The 23292-nt window shown below is 35.4% G+C and overlaps 1 protein-coding gene across 1 annotated transcript in view; it reads left to right on the top strand.

Moving 5' to 3' along the window:
• LMBRD1 (LMBR1 domain containing 1) overlaps positions 1-23292 on the top strand; it is a 107317-nt gene that overhangs the window by 9937 nt on the left and 74088 nt on the right. Inside the window, exons 3-5 of the mRNA XM_081829349.1 lie at positions 3785-3845; positions 19852-19949; positions 22012-22079. Of these exons, the coding sequence (XP_081685475.1) occupies positions 3785-3845; positions 19852-19949; positions 22012-22079 (227 nt within the window). The remainder of the gene's footprint in view (positions 1-3784; positions 3846-19851; positions 19950-22011; positions 22080-23292) is intronic.

The raw sequence follows: 23292 nt of genomic DNA, 5'->3' as shown, positions 1-23292 counted from the left end.
TACAGGTACTTGGCAGAAGGAAGGACTAACATATGAATACAGATGGAGGTAGGTTTTAGATTTGGTAGTAAGTTGAGTGAATTCCTGTCTTTTGGCTCCAAATTATTTTAGGGACCTCAAAGTCAGTGTTTCTTAGACGTTGACATTTTGTTCTGGTTAATCTTTGTTGTGGGTGAGGTCCTGTGCATCATGGACAGCAGATCTTTGCTTCTACCCACAAGATGCTGCTAGTACACCAACACTCTCCCGACCTCCTGGGGCTCCATTGCCAAATCCCCATGGGGGACAAAGTCACCCCTGAGTGAAAGCCACTGGTCTAAGGTGAGAATATCAGGTAAAATTGAGGAGAGTTGTATACTTTGGGGTTGGGCTGAGCATTTCTAAATGTCATTTTGAAGAATAGGAAAGGAAATTTTACATATATGACCCACTGCATCTCTGTTCTGTGGAATTTATATTCTTTTCCTTTCATCTGAAATGCTCTTTAATATTCTCTAGTATTAGTTCTTTTTCTTCCACCCTTTTGGGTCTTAAATGACTCTAGTTTCTTTTGGTCTCTACTTTGGGAGGCCGTGGTCTATAAAATGTATCAAGGGTAGAGTGGTTTTCAAAATGTAAATGGAGGAAGGTTTCATAAACTAAGCTCTTTTAACAGTATGTACCTTGGAGGCAAGACAGGGTATAAGAGCCAAATGTACTAATAGTACTTGAATGATGTTGTATATTTTATGCTTATTTTTAGGCTTAAAATAGTAATGTTAATATTTTCTTATTTCTTATCCATAAGATTTGGTTAAACAAAAGAACCTTGCAGGGTAAAAGGTTCTAAGTGTCAGTGAATCTTTGGCTTTAAATTACCTACATTCTTTCTTCTTTTAACTTTTTTCTGAGTTTGGGGTCTTGACTTGTAAGTAATTCTCAATGGGTACATTAATACCTTATGGGATTATTTTGGAAATTGGAAGGGAGCTTGTGCAGTGATAGGTGAATTTTCCTCTGTTTCAAAAAATCTTCAAGATTCAAAAATCTTTTTAAAATTCCATTTTGTGCATAAACAGTAAATAAAGAAACTGTTAGGAACTGAAGTTTCGATTATGTACCTATCCATTTGGATGCTTGAATCATTGATGAAAAAATGTCCAGTTATTGCACAGAAATATCCCCAGTGCTTTGCCATGCCCATGTGGTAAAAGCACTGTTCCATTTTTTTTTTTTTGTATATGTATGGGTCTTTTATTTTTTAGACAAAGATTGCATGTGTTAAAACTACTAGTTGTAATTTGTTCTGTGGCTCCCCCCCACCCCCTCAAAAGTACTTCATGGATATCTATATATACCTGTTTATACAGATTTCATTGTTTTTAATGTCTATATATAGTTTCTCCTTAGGCATATAGTTTCTAGTTATTGATGTTTTTTAATTTTTTTTAACAACACTTCACTGAATATTGTTGGGTAAGGAGGAAAGGGAACAATAAACATTATTTGGTGTAGGCTGGAATTTATGGGGGTAAGGATCAGCAAGTGCATAGGTTCTTAAATCCTTGACATTCTTGCAGTAAAGTGAGCTTTCCCAAAGTGCAGGTGCTTCACCAGAGGTACCTCTACCTTCTTTTGTTCTCCCTTCTTGTAAGGCAAAGAGAATGGCCTTGCAGATAGGTAAACACAATGGACTTGGGTGCCAGGTAGTGTGAACTTAGATACAAGGTGTTCATGAGGTGCTTGGACATTCTGGTCGCCAGAACACCTAGAGACTTTGGGCCCGTTTAGTTCTGTGAGTAATAGAGATGGGGTATAACTCCTCCTATTGTATGGGAAGGGGAGGCCCCATTTTGGTAGCTTGCTGTCATGCAACCCAGTAAGAGCTCTTGAGGTCATTCATTAGACAGTACTACTTTGTCTTTAAAACTTATCTGTATATTGATATCTGTCCTGATTTGTGTGAATATTTTTAGGAATAGATTCCAACAAAGAATGTCTAGATTATAGACGATTTTTCTTACTATTACTATGTAGGTGATGACTTTTCCTCTACATTTGCCATTAATAATGTGTTTTAAATTTTGCCACTTAGGTAAATGAAAGGTTACTATAATAGATTTTCATGTTTTATTAATAAAATCTAGTAATTGGGTAAATTTCTCATTGTTGGTCATTTTGAAAAAATTTCCTAGCTCTTGCTTATATGTTTTTCAGATGATTTTTGTAATCAGCATGTCAAAGTACTCTACCTCTTAGTATATTGGGATTTGGATTGGCAGTATATATAGTTTTTATAAATTAATTTGGAGGGATTTGGTATTTACAGTCTTTTCATGTGGGAACATGTGACTTTCCATTTATTTAGATTTTTTAATATTCTATAATTTTTTTTTTTTTTTAAAGATTTTATTTATTTATTTAACAGAGAGAGACACAGCGAGAGAGGGAACACAAGCAGGGGGAGTGGGAGAGGGAGAAGCAGGCTTCCCACTGAGCAGGGAGCCCGATGTGGGGCTCGATCCCAGGACCCCGGGATCATGACCTGAGCCGAAGGCAGACGCTTAACCATCTGAGCCACCCAGGCACCCCTAATATTCTATAATTAAGTTAGTTTTCTTTATATAGTTAACATAAAATCTTTATTTAACCTATTAAGTTTTTTATAGCCTTTATTGCTGTTGGAAAAATACTATTTTTATGGTACTTTGTGTGTCAGGATTTTGCTTTTGTAGTGCTAAATTTGGATTTTCCACATTTTTGTTCTTTTAGGAAGTTGTCAGTAAGAAATTCATAGATGTTCCTTGCTAGAGATGTTTTTGGTAAAAAAAAAAAAAAAAAAAAGAAAAACCCAATTATTTGAGGAGATTTAAATGTTGATATCCTTCCTTAAGTGCCAGTGTAGTGGGATGTTGATACTGACTTGAGCTCTTAAAAGTATTTATAGGAAAGAAATGATCTGGATACTAATACTTAATAGCAGTAGTCACTTAGACTCTCCAGGTTTAATTTTTCATATGCATAAAGTTTAGGACATTTGATAAGACTTGCCATTATAACCTGAGTTCTGATTCATTAGTGTATAGATTTTTTCTATTTGAAAAGATTAATTTGAATTATATTTTCTAAGTTAAATTACTAATTTAAAGAATACTTGTGTGGGGTGAATGCAAATAAGTTTAGATTGACTGTTCTTTTAGGTATTTTTAAAAAATATATTATGCTCAGATATTTTCTGAAATACAAATCATATTTCACTCTGTATAGAAATTCATCACTATTTTCTGTTGCCCTTAGGACAAAGTCCAAAATATTTAGCATGACTCATGAGTCCCTTAAACTTGTGTCCTTCCCTCCCTTGCTCCACCGGCTTTTTCTTACCTTCCCAAAAGCTCTAATGAATCTATATTTAGCTTCTTGCAGTTTTTTTTCAAACTTCCATGTGTTTCTTCTCTCTTCTGTCCTTCCTACTATTTTTTTTTCCTCCTTTTCTCTGAGAATGACCTTTCTTCCTTCATTTTTCAGTTTAGAGTCATTTTGGGAAGCCATCCCTGATCTTCAGGCTGAGTTAGGTGCCTCCTGCTTATATGTTTCCCTAGAACTATATTGTCATCTTATCTCAGCATTTACCTGTTGAAATTGTGTGCTTACTTACTTTCTCTGTTTTCTCAATTATTGAAGGCACAGATCATACTTGGTTGGGTTGATGATACATTTATAAGTGACAGTCATATTAAAACTTAATCATAATTGCTAAACAGATGGATGTTTCATTAATATTTCTATTGTTTCCTTTTTATCCTAGGACTGGGCCAATGCTAATGTCAGCAGACAGATCGAGGACACTGTGTTATATGGTTACTACAGTAAGTATTTCAGTTTCATTTCCTATCTGGGCTGCTAACCAAGATGTAGAATTAAGCTGTGTATAAACATTTAATTTTGATATCACATTTGTGATTACTGTTTCAACACCAGGAGTAAGAAATACAGCATTCATTCTCATAATCTGGAAACTTTTAACCTACTTTGCTTCATTTAGGTTCACTTGTACTATGTCTTTTTGGAGTTTCAGTCAAGTTACTTTAAATCTCAAGTGTCTTCCTTTGTTAACATTACCAGTTTCCTACTTGCACTCTTGATTTTAAAAATCTCAGTTTTCTGGACATTTTTTCTAAGTATTGACACTAGTAAAGGGTACTCAGGGGAGTTTGTAACATCAACTTTATTTTACTATACAGAGTCAGTTTAAGGGATTCTGGTTGATTGGGCCTTCCCTCTCTTCCTTCTTGAATGTTCAATTATAAAAGCTTTATAGTAAGCACCTAAGTGTTTCCCAGATTTTCTCTTTAAATTTGCATAAGACTTGTGTTTTTATAAAAATGTATAAGTGCAGGGGCACCTGGGTGGCTCAGTTGGTTAAGCATCAGACTCTTGATTTCAGCTCAGCTCATGATTTCAGGGTCCTGGGATTCAGTTGTGTCAGGCTGCACACTCAGCAGGGAATCTGCTTGGATTCTCTCTCTCCCTCTCCCTTTGCCCCCACCTTTCCTGCTTGCAGATGCGTGTCCATGCATTCTCTCTCTTTCACTCTCTAAAATAAAAATAAGTAAGTCTTTAAAAAACTGTGTAAGTGCTGGGTGCCTGGATGGCTCAGTCAGTTAAGCGGCTGCCTTTGGCCCAGGTTGTAATCTTTGGGTCTTGGGATCCAGCCCCACATCACATCAGGTTCCCTGCTTAGCAGGGAGCCTGCTTCTCCCTCTCCGTCTTCCTTCCCTCCCCCCTCCACGCTTGTGCGCGCTCTCTCGCTCACTCTTTCTCTCTCTCAAATAAATAAATCTTAAAATAAATGTGTTAGTGCTGAGTTAAGAAAGGGATGTCATTTTTTTTCAGCAATTAATCAAGATGTTGAGTAAGATTTCAGTAGAACACTAAATTGGAAACTGAAAAACCAGCTTATAGAAGTTTCTCTTGATGGGATAATTTTTTCAAGGGTTGCACTGAATTTTAATTTAGCTGCTTTGGCTCTACCTTTGTCTTTTCTCCTGATCTGAAATATAAAGACCCATGAAATTCTATCCCTTTGGTGTGTATTTTAGAAATACCTTGTGGTATTTAATGTAGAATTCATTATTTTAAAATATAAATTTGACCTCTTAAGTTAAAACCTTTGAAATGGTGCTATATTAAGTAGAATGTTGCCTTTCAATACAAATTTTGGGGGGATATAAGTCACTTCAAAAAACTGTTTTGGGGGAAGGGAGCCTCTCTCCTATGTGACACTAAAGTGTATTTGTGCTTTAGAACATGTGACAAGATAAAGCAGCTTTTATCTTGCTGTAGTCCAGGTCCATGAGCCATATCTTATCACTCAACCTAGAGGCTACTGGATTAATCCATTGTAACCAAGGTTACAAAGACTTCTGAACAGGAATGTTAATTCATGCAGCCCTTCCAGTTTCATGGAGAGAATTAAGTCTACCAAAATGATTTTAGTGAGTATTTTTCTCAATTCTCCTAAGGATAGTATGTCCCTAGTATTTTAAATGCATGGGAGATAAGTTAATCGTTACAAACAGTAGATGACTTAGGAATTTAGGGCTTGATTTTCTGCAGAATTTGAGTTGTAGTTAGAAATATAACTACTGGGCGCCTGGGTGGCTCAGTTGGTTAAGTGTCTGCCTTCGGTTCAGGTCATAATCCCAGGGTCCTGGGATAGAGTCCCATGTTGGGCTCCCAGCTCAACGGGGAGTTTGCTTCGCCCTCTCCATCGGCCTCTCCCCCTGCTCATGCTCTCTCTCTCTCAAATAAATAAATAAAATCTTAAAAAAAAAATTTAACTACCTTGGGATAGGATAGTTACTGATTTAAGGAAGGAACTTGCATGAGAAGCCAAATAATGATAGATTTCTTGATGACTATGGATTCAAAGCAAGATTTATTCAATAATGTTAATGGTTGTTGTCATAAAGGTAGTCATATCCACTTTAGCTGTGGCTAATCCTTTGACTTTAACTTAGATGATGACCTACAGCAAAGAGCCTAAAAGGATTGCATGGCTTCTGAGATAGTTACTATCCTCAAGACCAGTTGTTTCTCCAGAAATGCTAGATATTATCTAACTGCCTGTTAGCTGTCTCCTCGTGGATCCTGAGGACAGCACAGACTCCATATAATTCAAAGCACTATTTTTATACATCCCCTCTGTGAGATTCTATAGTTCATCTAATCTCTCCTAACATATCAACACATTTTCATTGTCTAACCTTGCCAAGAACTGTACGAGACTTTCACATTCAACATTTTACTTAATTTTCATGAATGTCATTTTTTGGGAAGTGTTTTCTACATTTTACAGATGGAGGAAATTGATATTTAGAGATATTAAATATCACCTTGTTAGTGAGTGGCCTTTTGAAGTGGATTTTATTTCCTGAGCTGGATCTTTGTGGCATGAAGTGAGCTGCCTTTTAATAAATGGTTCTGGGGATGTTTCCTGTGAGAATGCTTAGCAGCACTGAACCCCCAGGGCAGCTCCCCAAATCATCTGGGACTTTTTAAGTAATAGGGAGTGCTAGATTATATCTGGAGAGATTCTGATTTCCGTTAATGAATTTCCTATTCCGTTAGTGTCGCCACTGCTCTATCAGAAATGTGATATTGGAAATATTAGGTATTGGAAAGATGTAAGGCTCAAGGTGGTGAATTCAAGTTTTCCAAAAATCCTAATTTTCTTTTGAAAGTTTAGGTTTTATCATTGGCAGCAAATACTATTACCTTTTTTCTTTGAAGTGACAGGGTCACTTTATTCATTTTTGAAAAAGTCCATCTAATCCTCAAGCCTAGATAATTACTGCTCATCTCTCAGTTGTTCTTTCAAGTAAAAAATGGTGTTCTTTGAAAGAAAGTGACTAAGTACAGCTCATAAGTAAAATAGCACAGTGCTTCTCACAAGTACAATTTATGAGTACTTCCCTTCTCACAGAATATTAAAAAGATGTGTACTTGGGCGCCTGGGTGGCTCAGTTGGTTAAGCGACTGCCTTCGGCTCAGGTCATGATCCTGGAGTCCCGGGATCGAGTCCCGCATCGGGCTCCCTGCTCGGCAGGGAGTCTGCTTCTCCCTCTGACCCTCCCCCTCTCATGCTCTCTCTCTCTCTCTCATTCTCTCTCTCAAATGAATAAATAAAATCTTTAAAAAAAAAAAAAAAGATGTGTACTCAAAGGTAGACATCTAATGGAATTATTGCTGCTTCAAAAGGGACTTTTCTGAATGAAAGTGCTCCCCACTGGTGAGTGGTTGGTGGTGAAAAACTTAGTAACTGCTAGTGGAAAGGCTAACAACATTTTGGTATTAATGTGAAAATAATTTTCATGTTTTGAGTACCCTGAAATGATCCCTGTGAATCCTTGGGTCTGGAAACTACACTTTTGAAATCCTTCTGTTACATTAATGGAACTTTGGGTGGTTTTTTTCTGGACAATTTGTAGAAGTCAGGAGAACTACTGCTTCTACCTAGTGGTTCTCCACTAGCTCTTAATTGGTTATTAACAGTCCTGTTACCTGAAACTGACTGCATAGGAAATACAGGTTCCTGGAGCTTGTTGAAGGATGAAAGAGTGAAGTTGTTTAAGTTGTCTCATGGTACTCTTCTCAAATTAGACACTAGAAGGTTGTAAACCCTCAGTTCAAAATTCATAGTAGAGACTCCAGCTACAATTTTTCAGCAATTAACCAATGGGGAGTAAGGAAAAACTTCCTAAAAATTCTTTTAGGTGCGCTAAAAGGCATGGTATAGAAATAGGAGTCTGCCCTTTTGTTCTATAGTCATAGGGACCCGGTACCTAGGAGATCCCCTCATTTGAGGATGTTGTATTCATCCCAGAAACATTTCAGTCCTTTTGTCCTTTTTGAATGTTTTTATTTGTTTCTTCATTTATATCTTTAAACTTCTTTGATATTTTCCTTTAAAAAGCTACTCTTGGGGTGCCTGGGTGGCTCAGTCGTTAAGCGTCTGCCTTCGGCTCAGGTCATGATCCCAGGGTCCTGGGATCGAGCCCCGCATTGGGCTCCTCGCTCAGCGGGAAGTCTGCTTCTCCCTCTCCCACTCCCCCTGCTTGTGTTCCCTCTCTCGCTGTGTCTCTCTCTGTCAAATAAATAAATAAAATATTAAAAAAAAAAAAAAAGCTACTCTTGTCTGACTTTTTTCTTCTCTGTTCAGTTTTAATCCTATGTTGGAACCTATTCAAGATTTTATTATATATTGTATTTAACCTTTTATCTGAGTCCTATTTTTATGTTTCAGATTTATTTTTATCTTTAAATTTTTACATTCTATTTATTGTACTTTATTGTAAATGTTTATTCTAATGTTTTCTCTAACCATTTTTGAAATTTTTAGTTTTAACTCTTTCACTGTCCACTTTAAGTGAATTTTCATTTTACTTAATAGTTTTTCTAACTTTTTGTGTTGATTTTGCATGTGTACAGGGGTTGTAGAAATGGAGAGAGCTCAAACCATGAGCAGGAATTATTCAAGACTGTTGTGTTCAGCCTTTCTGTAGTTGTCCTATCACTTTATCCTAGAGACACTTTGTTCTGTTGACACTGATTCTTGGGCTATCATTTTTGATGTAGATATAAATTGAATTCGTATAGTATACATTGTTTTCTGTTTGGCTGTAGTGCTCAGCATTGTATTTGAGATTCATCTGTATTGTTGCAGGTAACCGTACTTCATTGATTGTCATTGCTTTAAATATTCCATTGTATTAACATACCATGGCTTGTTTATCCATTCTAAAATTGATGATCATGGAACACTACATCAAAAACTAATGATGTACCATGAGAGACGATGGACTCTGAAAAACAGAGGGTTCTAGAGGGGAGGGGAGGTGGGAGGATGGGTTAGCCTGGTGATGGGTATTAAAGAGGGCACGTTCTGCATGGAGCACTGGGTGTTATACACAAACAATGAATCATGGAACACTACATCAAAAACTAATGATGTAATGTATGGTGATTAACATAACATAATAATAATAAAAAGAAAACATATTAAGCAGAAATTTCAGAAATTAAAAAAAACTAATGATGTACTGTACGGTGACTAACATAACATAATAAAATTAAATTAAAAAAATAAAATTGATGATCAGTTAGGTTCAGTTTTTGGCTCTTTCAAATACTGCCGCTTTGAGGATCTAGTATATAAGTATATTTTTAAAAAAGCCTTTACTGCATTGTTTTCCATTGTATGGGTGCTCTTATTCAAAGAATTCCAGATTATTAGGTGTTTAATAAGTTCTTACTTTTTGCTCTCCAGCATTTCTGTAGTGAAAATAGTTTTATGCATATTTGGGTAAGGTAAGTTATGGAACTAAGGAAGAATAAAGATGGATCAAGAAACTTTCAGACTCCTATTTCTATACCATGCCTTTTAGCGCACCTAAGAGAATTTTTAGGAAGTTTTTCCTTACTCCCCATTGGTTAATTGCTGAAAAATTGTAGCTGGAGTCTTTACTATGAATTTTGAACTTAGGGTTTACAACCTTCTAGTGTCTAATTTGAGAAGAGTACCATGAGACCTTGAAGTCATTTAACTTCTTTATGACTTCAACACTTGTGAAATGGTGGATAAAGTAGTATCTACTTAGCAGTCTTGCAAATGGTATTAGGAATGTGAGACATGTGATTAGTGCTGAATAGCTGATATCTGCTGTTGTTTTAATTCAAATTAGCTAAGAGAGCAAGGAAAGTAAACCTCAGTGAAATGATAGGAGAAGATTAATATGAAAGAATTGACCTAGCATCTCATTCAACTTATATCTTTTTGATTCTTTATCGTTTTGAAAACATTTCTAATATATATAATTACTTTTCTAAAAAAGATAGACTGAGAATAATTTGGGGGATTTCTGTAAAGTTCTTCTTGATGAGATATAGTTGTGTCCTATCTCCTGCTTTCCCTTCCCCTTTTAAAAAGACTGTATTCTACCTGACAATGTTTTCTTCGTCTCTGGGGAAGTTTCCTAAATGGTTTCTGATTGCATTTGCTCAAGAAATTCTCTAGATAATGACTCCGTGACACTAAGTGGCCTAAGAATTTGTTTCCAAGTAGAAATATAGAGGAAACAAACAACCAAAAAAAATCCTTCAGGGAAATGACTGTTCTTCAGAGTACATATTCTAGTTAAAGGCTGTAAACAGTTTTGTTCCCCAAGTTGTATATTATCAGATCATGCCCCTTAATGTTTCAATCAGTGAGGTACTATCAGCAGTGGTAGTAGTTACCTACTATGGTGTACCAAATTACCCCCAAATTTAGCAGTTTAGAACAAACATTATCTCCCAGTTTCTCTGGGTCAAGAATCCAGATGTAGCTGATCTGGGTCCTCAGCTCGGATTTTCTCTTCACAAGGCTGCAGTTGTGTATGTTGGGACTACATTCATCTTAAGGCTGCACTTGGGGAGAGTTGGCTCCCAAGCTCCCTCATGTGGGTTTAGGCTGGCTTCATGTCTCAGCTACCTGTTGCCGGCAGCATCAGTTCCTTGCCACAGGGACCTTTTCAGAGGGCAGTTCACACATGGCAGCTGAGGTCTCTCAGAGCGAGCAAGATGGAAGTCAGAGTCTTTTAGTAATTAATCTTAGGAGTCACATTCTTTTCATGAGCAGTGAGTCAGTGATCTAGCCCACACCCATTGTATTAATATACCATGGCTTGTTTATCCATTCTCAAATTGAGGGATTGCACAAGGGTGTGGGGATCAACAGGAGCCATTTTAGAGGCTAACTTTATAGCAGTCTTGCAAGTATTGACAGTTTTGATGTTTATTCAACATATAATACTTTTATACTTGCAATATATCTATTAAGCATGCAAGGTATGAAGTTTGAAGTCCCTTGTGGGCCTTTCCCTGATGCCATCTCTTCTCCAACCCCATTAGAAGTAACCACTATTTTAATTTAGTCTGTGTTAATCCCTTGTTTTTGCCTTATAGTTCTACCAGGCTGTATCTGTAGTTTTACATTTTTTGAACTTTATATGAAATTACTTGCTTGTTTTCAGGGGCACCTGGGTGGCTCAGTCGTTAAGCGTCTGCCTTTAGCTCAGGTCATGATCCCAGGGTCCTGGGATCGAGCCCTGCATTGGGCTCTCTGCTCGGCAGGAAGCCTGCTTCTCCCTCTCCTCCTGCTTGTGATCCCTCTCTCACTGTGTCTCTCTCTCTGTCAAATAAATAAATAAATAAATAAATAAGAAAGAAATTACTTGCTTGTTTTCATTCAGCCATATATTTTCTGAGATTCTTACATGTTCTTGCATAAAGTGTAGCTTATTTTTATTGTGTATGAATATAACATGTTAATCAGTCTGGACATTTAGATTTTTTGCTATTGTGCATTGAATATATTTTGTACACGTTTCCTATTGCATATATGCAAAATACATGCATAGAGTTGATGGACCACGAGTTATGTGCATCTTCAACATTCTAAATAATGATAATTTATTTTTCTAAGTGTTTCTACCACTTTAACTCCCATTGAAAGGATAGAAATCTTCCATTTGCTCTGTATCCTAAACTTGGTGTTTTTGTTTTTATTTTTGTTTTTACTGTTGTGTTCCAGTAGAACTTTATTTACAAAAGCAAGTGGTGGGCTAGATTTGGCCTGCAGGCTGTAGTTTTCTGGCACCTGGCCCAATCTATCATAGTTATATAGTAAATAAAAATAAAAACACTGTGTATACAATCAGTGACTAGAAGAAAATGTCCCAAAGGTTAAATTAGGTGGCATTTAGGTAGTTGAATTATGTGTAATTTTTATTTGTGTATATTTTTGTATTTTACAAAATTTCCCGAATGAGTATGTACTACCTCCAAAATGAAGGGGAGAAAAAGAGTATTTGAAGGTGTTCATGCATTATCTGAGCCCTTGGAATAGCAAGGAAACTCTAACTTGAGATTAAAATATTACTGTAAAATACTCCTGACAAGACTAATATTATTTGGATAATGTGGGACATCAAGACCGTAGCTGTCATTTTAGAAACCATAGTGTACTTTTTTTGGAGTGTGGTTGACACACAATGGTCCATTAATTTCAGGTGTTCTATATGCCAAATTTTGATATTGCTGTGTATTTTTAGTTTTTGCCAGTCTGGCAAGTGTGAAATGATAGTTCCTTAATCTGCATTTCTCATATTTGAAAATAAAATTGCATGTTTCTAAAAAATTTATTAGCTTTTTCAACTTTCTGCTTGAATTACCTTTTTTAGTTGGGTTGTTTTGTGTTTTTCTTATTTAAGAAAATTTTTTTTGTGTACTCTGAGTAGTTCACACAGTGATTCGAAATTTTTTTTTTCCCCCACTGAATTCTTAAGAGAGTAGGGACTTCTGAGCTTTGATTTAGCCATATTCATGAGCCCTAGGATGATGCCTGGAACATACTAATTAGATATTTGTTGACTTGAATACACTTTATCAGGGGAGATAATCATGTGAAGTTTTTTTGTTTTTTGTTTTTTTAAATTATTCTTTCAAGTAATGTATTACCTAGGTAGATTATTCTTTAGCCAACTTTGCATTCCTAGGATAAACCTTGACTGGTCATGATGGTGGCTTTTTTGGTTTTTAAATCTCTTGCTGGATTTGATTTGCTGTTATCTTATTTGGGATTCTTTTAAAAATCGACTTAGGTGAGACTGGTATGTAATTTTCCTTTATCTTAACTATTCTTGTCAGGTTTGTGTATGAAGACCCTGCTAGTTTCATAAAATGAACCGAGAAGTATTCGTCCTTCTCTTTCTTTCTTTCTTTCTTTCTTTCTTTCTTTCTTTCTTTCTTTCTTTCTTTCTTTCTTTCTTTCTCTTTTTCCTTTCTTTCTTTTTCTTTTTTCTTTTTCTCTTTCTTTCTTTCTTTCTTTCTTTCTTCCTTTCTTCTTTCTCCCTTCCTTCCTTCCTTCCTTTAAATTTTTAAAAAAATATTTTATTCATTTATTCATGAGAAAGAGAGAGAGGCAGACGCAGAGGGAGAAGCAGGCTCCCTGCAGAGCAAGGAGCCCGATGCAGGACTCGATCCCAGGACCAGGATCATGACCTGAGCCGAAGGCAGATGCTAACCGACTGAGCCACCCAGGCGGCCCTGTTTATTTATTTTTTATTTCAGAGAATGCTATGGACCAGTGAGCATTACATCGGTCTCTTTGTCCTATAATTTGTACCCATGTCTGATAACTAAGGGATAGAAGTGAGCATGGCAGTTTGTACAGTTAGTCCTAATGAACTAACCACAAAACTTGTTTCTTTAGCTGAGTTCTGCTGGTTAGAATTTTTAATAGCCATATGAGTATACTTCCAGCAAGGATGAAACAATAGTTTTGTTGAATTAAAGGTATTATTTCCACCTGACCATTGGTTGCCTTATTCTATTGAATGAACAGACAATAATAGTTAACCATATGGGCTGGAGTGATTGATGCTGGTTATTAAGGGAAATAGAGTTGCTGCTACACTGTGAAGGCAAGAACTGTATCTTGAACCCAGAATATTCTGTGGCACCTCATGATGCTACCATGTTCAATGGTAAAAGTTAATTGAGATCTGTTACACTCATGGCTCACAGGCAGGACCACCAATGGCTCAGGATAGTTCAGGAGTGAATGTTTGGGTTCCCCCATTTCTCATATCAGATTCTGTTTCAGGAATTACACCTGACAGCTGTTAACAGACTGGAAATACATGGCTAAGACAGTATAGTAGTTTTTAAATCTCACTTAAAGTAAGTTTAGAATTGGGCTATCCAGGGTTCAGATGGCTGCAGCATGAGGATCTTAAACTTGTGTTTTGTTTTGCTTTGTTTTCATCTGCTCTCCGTTCTTAGTACATGATTTCCATCTTAAGGTCACCAAAGTCCAAAATGATGGCTAGAGTTTAAGCTATCATATATCCATTTCAGGCAGAAAGCAGGAGGAAAGGGGAAGGACAAAAAGGGGAATGCCAGCTGAAATGAAAATGGGTATCTGGATATACAGCTAGCAGTCTTGACCCCAAATATCTTCAGCTGGGTAAATGGGATAATTTTAGAAGGCTTTTAGAATTCCCAGAATATCTTTATACTTTGACCCTCTTAAAAAAAAGCTTTGTAATGATTAATTATACTATCACAATATTGACCAAGTTATTCTTTGTCTTGGTGTTTTCATCAGTAGTTGGGAGGAATAAAGAATGCCTAAAAATGCCAAAGCCTAATTAATCCAAGTTAATTTTCATGTGTGTTAGAATTTAATGATATACAGTTTTTAAAAGGTAACTGTGTATATGAAAATATCATAACAGTTATCATATATTCTTTGCCACAGTTTTTGTCTATGTCCTTTTAAGAGTTGATGGCTGTCCACTTGTTTTTGCTAGTTCTTGCTAAGTTCTTTTAAAAAAGAACTTGTTTTATGAGTCTAATTTTTGCCAATTTTTGTGGACATGAGGTTTTAAAATTTGTTCTTAATATGTTTTCTTTGATGTTAGTGGGACTATTAAACCAAATAGTCTGTTTATCTTTCACTTGCTAGTAGCAGTCTTTTAACAAAAACATTTACAAGTAAAAGCATACTTTATAAAGATGTCAGGATATGAGAGTGTCATCACTGTTGGGGTTAAGAATAATTTTCCTTTGAAAATAGCTATCAATATGAAGTAGAGCTGTAAAAGAAGCAATTTCTCAGTTTCATGATAGTGGTAACAGCAACTTTTTTTTTTCATTTATAGATATATAAACCCAACTGGACATTAGAACTGATCCAAAACACAAAAATGTTAATTAATTAACTTATGTTTCTTTATAGATTAACATTTATGGGCTAAAGGAAAAGATCTTTGTTCATTTTTTTAAAAGATTTTTAAAATTTATTTGAGAGAGAGAGAAAGAGAGCACAAGCAGGGGGAGCGGCAGGCAGAGAGAGAGGGAGAAGCAGGGAGAAGACGCATAAAGATACGGGAGAGATCTTTATGAAAAAAGAGCAGTCAGATTTCTGGAGGATAGTTTATTTAGAGTGTGGTGTTGGCAAAACAAAGATTTAGAGCAGTTGTTCTACACCTATTTTGAGTCACAGACTGCTGAGGGGATATTATAGAGTCTTTTCAGAATTGTGTGTGTTCCCCATTTTCTTCCCCCAGGTGTTGATTGCTAGAAACTGCCTTTTTCTGGTTATTTCTATCAGCAACATAATGAGAGTTTTGGTTGCCATACATCTTCATGTCTCTTTACAGTCAGTAGCTGTCCCAACCACTTTTTTTTTTTTTTTATTTTTATTTATTTATTTTTTTTAATGGTTGGGCCAACCACTTTTTTTGACTTGTGTTGTAATAAATTAGTTTTGCCAGTTCTAGAACTTCCTGAAGTCCAATTGTAGAATATGTACTCCTATGTTTGGGCATATTTTATTTAGCATAAGGTCTGTGCGATTCATCCTCATCTCATGTAACCATGGTTTGTTCTTTTTTATTGCTGTATACTAGTCATTCGTATAAATAAAAGACCATTTAGTTTGCTTATCTTTTCACCTGTTGATGGACGTTTGGATCATTTCCAGTTTTTGACTACTGTGAATAATGTTGCTAAGAACATTTTTGTTATGAAAGAGTTAATGCAGGGAGCGCCTGCGTTTTTTAGTTGGTTAAGCATCTGACTTTTTTTTTTTTTTTATAGATTTTATTTATTTATTTGAGAGAAGAGAGAAAGAGAGCATGAGTGGGGGAGAGGAACAGAGGGAAAGGGAGAAGCAGACTCCCCCCTGAGCACAGAGCTGGATGCAGGGCTCGATCCCAGGACCCTGAGATCATGACCTGAGCTGAAGGCAGATGCTTAATGGACTGAGCCACCCAGATGCCCCATGCATCGGACTCTTGATCTCAGTTCAGGTCTTGATCTCAGGAGGGTTGTGAGTTCAAGTCCTGCGTTAGGCTCCACAGTGGGCGTGGAGCCTACTTTAAAAAGAAAAGAAAATAAAGAGTTAATGCAAGACACCTGAGCTTGTCACTTACCATATACTTTCAGGTTGTGTGGCTGACCCTTGACTAACTCCTGTGAACCTAGCCCTTGGATGTACTCTGTGTTACTAATTGATAAGGTGGTTTTGTATAGCTGAGTATGGAACCTTGCAGTACCAGCTTGTTCAGTTGTGCAAAACGTATGATTTTCAGTCAATACTTGCTTTCCTGCTTTGGGTCTGTAGTTTTGGTATCATAGCTGGTCACTCAGGCAAATGTCCGTATTTTACAAGTCCCCAGTAAAAGCCCTGGACTCTAACTCAGGCAGGCTTCTCTGGGCAGAAACCCTTTGCATATGTTGCTGCTCTTCATTGTCAGAGGAATAGAATTGTTGGATCATGTGGTAGTTGTATATTTAACTTGGTAAGAAACTACTAAACAGTTTTCTATAGTGTTGTGCCACTTTACACTGCCTCTAGCAAAGTATGGGACTGTCAGTTGTTCTACATTCTTGATAACACTTGGTATTGCCAGTTTAATTTTAGCCATTCTTTTGGATATGTGTATCTCATTGTGGGTTTAGTTTACATCTTCATGACTAATGATGATGAGCACCTTTTAAAATGTGCTTTTGGCCATTTTGTATCTTTGGCTAATATCTTCTATGGTGAAGTATTTGTCTTTTGTCCACTTTAAAAAATGGATTATTTGTATTTTTTGAATTATAGGAATTAATTTTTTACTTGTTCTGCTAATTGACTATGATGTTAACTATGAAACTTACAAGATCATTGATGACACAAGTTCCCGAATACCAGGAATGTTTATGAAATAGCCATAGGCTCTTTGGCCAGATGAAGGCCTAGGCTATCAAGTAGTAGACATAAGCAACATGCTGAGAGTGAAGCCAAACATTACTGGATCAAAATTTCTGGGATATGGCTATCAGCTCATTAAACTCTGTTATGCTAGTTTAGGGTTTCTCCTGTTCTATACAAATTATTTGATCATTTTAATCATAATATTAGGATGGTATTTAGAGTGATTTATAGTCCTGTCCCTTTTACTTTTAATTTTTAAAAACTTATTTTGGTTACATTTTTGAATATATGTTTATTTCCATTGGCTGTTAGACTTATAATAGAAATATTAATACTAACTATTGCTGGCCCTTGAACAACACAAATTTGAACTGTGTTGTGTCCACTTAATGTGGATTTTTTCTAATAAATTCAGTATAATACTGTAATACTGTAAATGTATTTTCTCTTCCTTATGATTTTCTTAACATTTTCTTTTCTCTTGCTGACTTTAAGAATATGGTATATGATACATGTAACCTACAAAATACGTGTTAATTGACTGTTTTTGCATGTTATCGGTAAGGCTTCCAGTCCACAGTAGGCTGTTAGTTAAGGTTTAGGGGAGTCTAAAATTATATGTAGATTTTTACCTCTGCAGGGACTTGGTGCCTTAGCCAACTTCAGGGGTTAACTGTACTCTGTGTTTTGTATAGGAACACCAATATTCATTACCTTTAAAGATTTACTATCATTATTAGTTTCTCATAATATTAAAAGACTACATGCATTTCACTAAATATGTGTAGTGCAAGAATTCAGTTTGCTGACAATTATTTTATGATTGGTCAATAAAAATTACCTTTTTTTTTTTTTTTTAAGATTTTATTTATTTATTTCACAGAGAGAGACAGCGAGAGCAGGAACACAAGCAGGGGGAGCGGGAGAGGGAGAAGCAGGCTTCCCACCGAGCAGGGAGCCCGATGTGGGACTCAATCCCAGGACACTGGGATCATGACCTGAGCCGAAGGCAGACGCTTAACGACTGAGCCACCCAGGCGCCCCAATAAAAATTACCTTTTACCTTTCTATTGGTTATTTAGGGCTTTGTTTGCTGAGTTGTAGCTATGCTGCATTTAATGGGGACTGTTTCATACGTGGCCTCCAGATAAATGAGATAGTACTAGCAAGTATTAAGATCATGTTTAAAAATTCTATAACTTATATAATCATTCCTTCTAACAGAATAAGTATTTGAAGTTATACATTACTGACAAATGCTTTTTTTTTTTTTTAAAGGAGTATAATAACTATTATCCTGTGATTGTTTTATATAATTACATGATCACTCTTTCCATGAACTTAGGCACATGCAAATAAATGTAAATTCACAGATTTTTATTTTATTATTATTAATTTATTTATTTTTTAAAGATTTTATTTATTTGAGAGAGAGAGAGGGGGAGCACAAGCAGGGTGAGGAACAGAGGGAGAGGGAGAAGCAGACTCTCCTCTAAGCAGTGAGCCCAATGTGGGGCTTAATCCCAGGACCTTGAGATCATGATCTGAGCTGAAGGCAGACACTTAACTGACTGAGCCACACAGGCGTCCCTTATTTTTTTATTTAAAAAATTTTTTTAATTTATTTTTTTTGAGAGAGGGAGAAAGCACGTGCACTGGGGTGGGGGATGAGAGGGGTAGAGGGAGAGAGAGAAACTTAAGCAGGCTTCACACCCTAGGTGGGGCTCCCATCTCAGGACCCTGAGGTTATGACCTGAGCAGAAATCAAGAGTTGGTCGCTTAACTGACTGAGCCACCTACGTGCCCCTTCACAGATGATTTTAAAAGCACTTTTTTTAGGTTTGTGAAGCCTCAAAGAGTTGTTTATTCTGTTTTCTTTTTTTATTGTTAAATATACTTTGGCTCTTCAAATTTTAAGTAATACATTGAATTAAAAAATATTTTGACTACTGGGTCAAAGTATCTCTAATATTATTTTAAAGCATATAAATAGTAATTCGTATCAGTTAACTTTGAATCTGATTTTACTCTTTTACCATTCTTACCTTTTCTTGGTCTTGATTTGTATAAGATCAGTTTTATAACACTACATATTTTAAACTTAGATTGGGGAAATTATTTGTACCAAAAGGATAGTATTGTATATATAACTATTTCTTTAACTTGAGTGACTGGAAAATGTGTCAACTTCACTTGATTTTAAGTTGGAAGGAATACAAAAGTTAACGCTCATTTATTTATTTTTTAACGATTTTATTTCTTTTAGAGAGAGAGTCAGAGTGAGCGAGTGTGCGTGCACGAACAGGGGGAAGAGCAGAGGGAGAAGGGAGACAAGCAGACTCCGTACTGGGCGTGGAGTCCCTCATGGGGCTCGACCCCACAACCCCGAGATCATGACTTGAGCTAAGTCCAGTCAGTCACTCAACTAACTGAGCCAGACAGTCGCCCCAAAAGTTAATGTTCATTTAAATGAGTTGGTTCATAGGAAGTTCTTGCATTGTGTTGAGTATGTAGGAAGAGCTCAGGTATTAGCAGCTACACTTGTTATAGGCATAATTGTTTTATTTTTATTATTTTTATTTTTTTATTCATTCGAAAGACAGAGATAGAGAGAAAGAGAGAACACGAGCAGGGGGAGAAGCAGAGGGAGGGGGAGAAGCAGTCTCCTCGCTGAGCAGGGAGCCCAACACGGGGCTCGATCCCAGGACCCTGGGATCATGACCCAAGCCGAAGGCAGATGCTTAACCATCTGAGCCACCCAGGCACCCCTATAGGCATAATTGTTATCATTATTGCTGAAAATTGCCCCATGGTTAACTTGATTTATGATCTATCTAATAGTGCTGTTGATTTCTTGGGGCAGGGATCAGAAAAGGCTGATTGGGATATTACATATAAACATAGAGTTATGTGTATAGGGATCAGATGGGGGAGTGAATTTGGTATGTAAATGTGAATTTGGTAAGTTAATTTGTATGTTAATATACACACACGTAAGTATACATATAACAGTTATTAAGTTTATATGTATTCAGTAGAACTCAGCTTATTATTTCTTTCCACAGCTTTATATTCTGTTATATTATTCTGTGTGTTTTTCTGGATCCCTTTTGTCTACTTCTACTATGAAGAAAAGGATGATGATGATACTAGTAAATGTACTGTAAGTATGTTTATTTTAGGGGGGAGGAGGAAAGATTATTTCCTTTCTCAAAGAATGACAGGACTTTGAATTTATTCTAGAGCAGCGTTGTCTAATAGAAATACAATGTGAGCCAGATGTGAAATTTTAAATTTTCTTTCTACTTATTAAAATAAGTAAAAACGAGCAGTTGAAATTATTTTTAATGATACATTGCATTTAATGTAATATGTTCCAAGTATTATCACTTCAAAGAATCAATTTGAACTAGCCATATTTCAAGAGCTCAGTAGGCACATGTGACTTGTGACTATTGTTTAGACAGCAATTCTAGAGCAGGGATTGGCAGACTTTTTCTCCAAAAGTCCAGGTAGTAAACATTTTAGGCTTTGTGGGCCATATAGTTTCTGTCTCAGCTACTCACCTCTGCTGTTGTACTGTGAAAGTAGCCAGAGATAATACTTAATGAGCTTGATGTGATCCAGTAAAATAGGAGGTGGGCTACATGTGGCCCACAGGACAGTCTGCTGACCCCTATTGTAGGGCATAAAGAAGGAACACTTGCAGGCTATTTTTACTAATCCAGGATAACACTGATATAAAAATCTGATAAATATAACATACATGCATGTCCAAAACTTCAGACCAACATCACTTAAGTATTGGTATACAAATCTTAACTGAAATATTAGCAAATTGAATTCAGAGGTATCTTAAAAATATATTAATATAGTATAACTGAGTTGGGCCTATCTCTAGACTGCATGGGCAGTTTAGAATTGGCACATCTGTTAATATATAGTCATTTAATAGGTCAAAGAAGAAACTGTATGTTGAAAGGTATTTGCTAAAATTGAACATTTTTTCTCATTTAAGGGGGAAAAGGAGCATAAAAGGAATGTCTTTTTATTGAGTTACAGGAATTTGTTTTATACCTTTTTTATGTTTTGTATTTAAATACAAATATACATATATATATAGCTTTCACTTAAAAGCCAGCATTATTCTTAATCATGTTTATTAAAACCTTAAAGTATTTGCATTAAGATAAGGAGCAAGTACATAACAATATTTTAAGTGATTCCAAGTGGTAATCAGTACAGTTTATTAGAGAAAAAAATAAGATGTTTAAATATTTATAAAGAAAGTCAAAATTAATTATTTGCAGATACTTATGTAACTCTGTATTTGTAAACCCAACATATATAAGGTAAAGTGGGTGGCTAGGAATTTAATGTTAAAAATGGAATGAGATACATGCTTTCTCTTTTCACTTCTTCTAAGTTCATCTTTCCCAACTCTTTGGTGGATCTTAAAATCCTCCTCAACCTTTATTTTAGGTTTTTTCCTAAAGATTGTCTTAACTCCTTTGTGAAGAATTTGTCATATGAAGCATGAATTTAAATTTTAAAAGGTGACTTTTAGAGACTTCATTAATCTGAGAGACAAATATAGGTTTTTTTTGTTGTTTTACTGATTTAACCTTTTTTTTTGAGGTTAACTTTTCTTTCTGTATTTAGAATATTCAGCTTTGTGTTTGTCTTTGGATAAAGATAATGATAAATGTTTTATATATTTATATGTTCTATATATATATTTTTTATTTTATATAAATATAATATACATTATATATAAAATATGTACATATATACACACATGCATGCATATTGAGTATTTATTGTACTTATTATAACCCATTTTAATGAATTGGGGGAGGGGTGTAATAGATTCTGATTGCTTCCTGTTTAGGGGAATATATTAGTAAATATTCTGATAATTTTACTAATGATTATGCCCACTGAAGAATTGGTTATGCTTTTGAGTACTGATTTCCATAAGGGCTAATCATTGAAAAGACTTTTAAAGTCTAGTACGGTTTGCAAAGAAAACTTATGATGTGGCATTACATTGTTTTTCCTTAAATTTTAAGATTATTTTTCAACAAGGAAATTTTACACAAATTTACATTTGATGTGAAAGTACTGTTACACTGTAGCAAGAATATTTTATATTTTATTTTTTAAGACTATTGTATATTTTAAAGGTCTTAGTAAATGGTATACTTTTTTCCCTTGACTTCCAGCAAATTAAAACGGCATTCAAGTATACTTTGGGATTTGCTGTAATTTGTGCACTTCTTCTTTTAGTTGGGTAAGTCTTGATTTTTTTCCCCCTGAAAATGGAAATAATATAATAATAATAAAGGCTCATTTAGAAAAATCTAGGAAAAACATGTAAGAAAAAGAATAAACCACCTTTTATATTGCCACGAAGCAATAGCCACAGTTAACTTTTTTATATATGTTGTTCTACCTAGACATTTTATGTGCTCAGATACATGCAGAGTGCTCTCCCCCCATACATATACCCTCCATGTTATAATTTTACACAAATGTGATTTTATTTTATGAATTCTTGATAATCTACTTGCTGACATACTATTGGCATCTCTTTGGAAATAGTAAATGTAGTTTCATCAATTTTGACTGTATTGCATTTTCCTTTTAGCATACAACAGTTTAATCTTCTAGTGATGATTACTTGGACATTTATGATGTTTGCAGTTTTTCCATTTTTATCAACAGCTCTTTGATGAAACCTTTCTGTGCATCTTTTCAGATTTGGTGCATCAGTCTTTAAATTTTTGAATTAATCTTTGTCAGTGAGTTCCTTTCTTATCTTCTTCCTTAAGGTTTTATATTAATATCAATAAAGTTTTGCATATTTTTTTATACATTTAACATTTTCTCTTTGGAAAACATTTGTCCTTGTTAATGGAAGACATTTCTCCTTGTTAAAAAGGTTTTGATTTTTGTTTTTTCTTTTGTTTTTTTAGTTTAGGAAGTATGTGAGGTGCTAATAAGCTTTTAAAAGGTCCTTTTTATAATTTGGTCTCAGAAATTTCAGTAAATAGCTTACCATCTCTACCATCATCCGGTTTAGTCATCCAACATGAAGAAATGAAGATGAAATTCCAGCAATAAGAAATGAACAAAAGAGTGGAACTGAAGACCTTAAGTGCTTGCTTTTTGCCCACTGACCAGATAAATAGAACTATCTGCATTATCTATGCAGCATGGGGTTTTTATTATTTTTACCTAAAGACGTCTCTTTTTGGTAATGACAAACGTGTTTTTAAAAAAAAAAAAACAAAAACCTGGTTTTTCTCAATACACCTTTAAAGGTTTTTAAATTGTTTCATATCTGGTCAAGTTGAGATTTTTAAGAACCTCATTTTTAATTTGTAATTAAAGTTTACAACTTGATTTTTTCAAAAAAATCAACAAATGGCAAGCACCCGTTAATAAAGGTCTTAAATAATTTAAAAAAAGGGCGCCTGGGTGGCTCAGTTGGTTGAGCGACT

Source organism: Leptonychotes weddellii, chromosome 8 (assembly GCF_054177405.1).
Source record: "Leptonychotes weddellii isolate Sample4059 chromosome 8, ASM5417740v2, whole genome shotgun sequence".
NCBI classification, from domain to species: Eukaryota; Metazoa; Chordata; class Mammalia; order Carnivora; family Phocidae; genus Leptonychotes; species Leptonychotes weddellii.
This window is presented reverse-complemented; position numbering and strand designations above follow the sequence as displayed.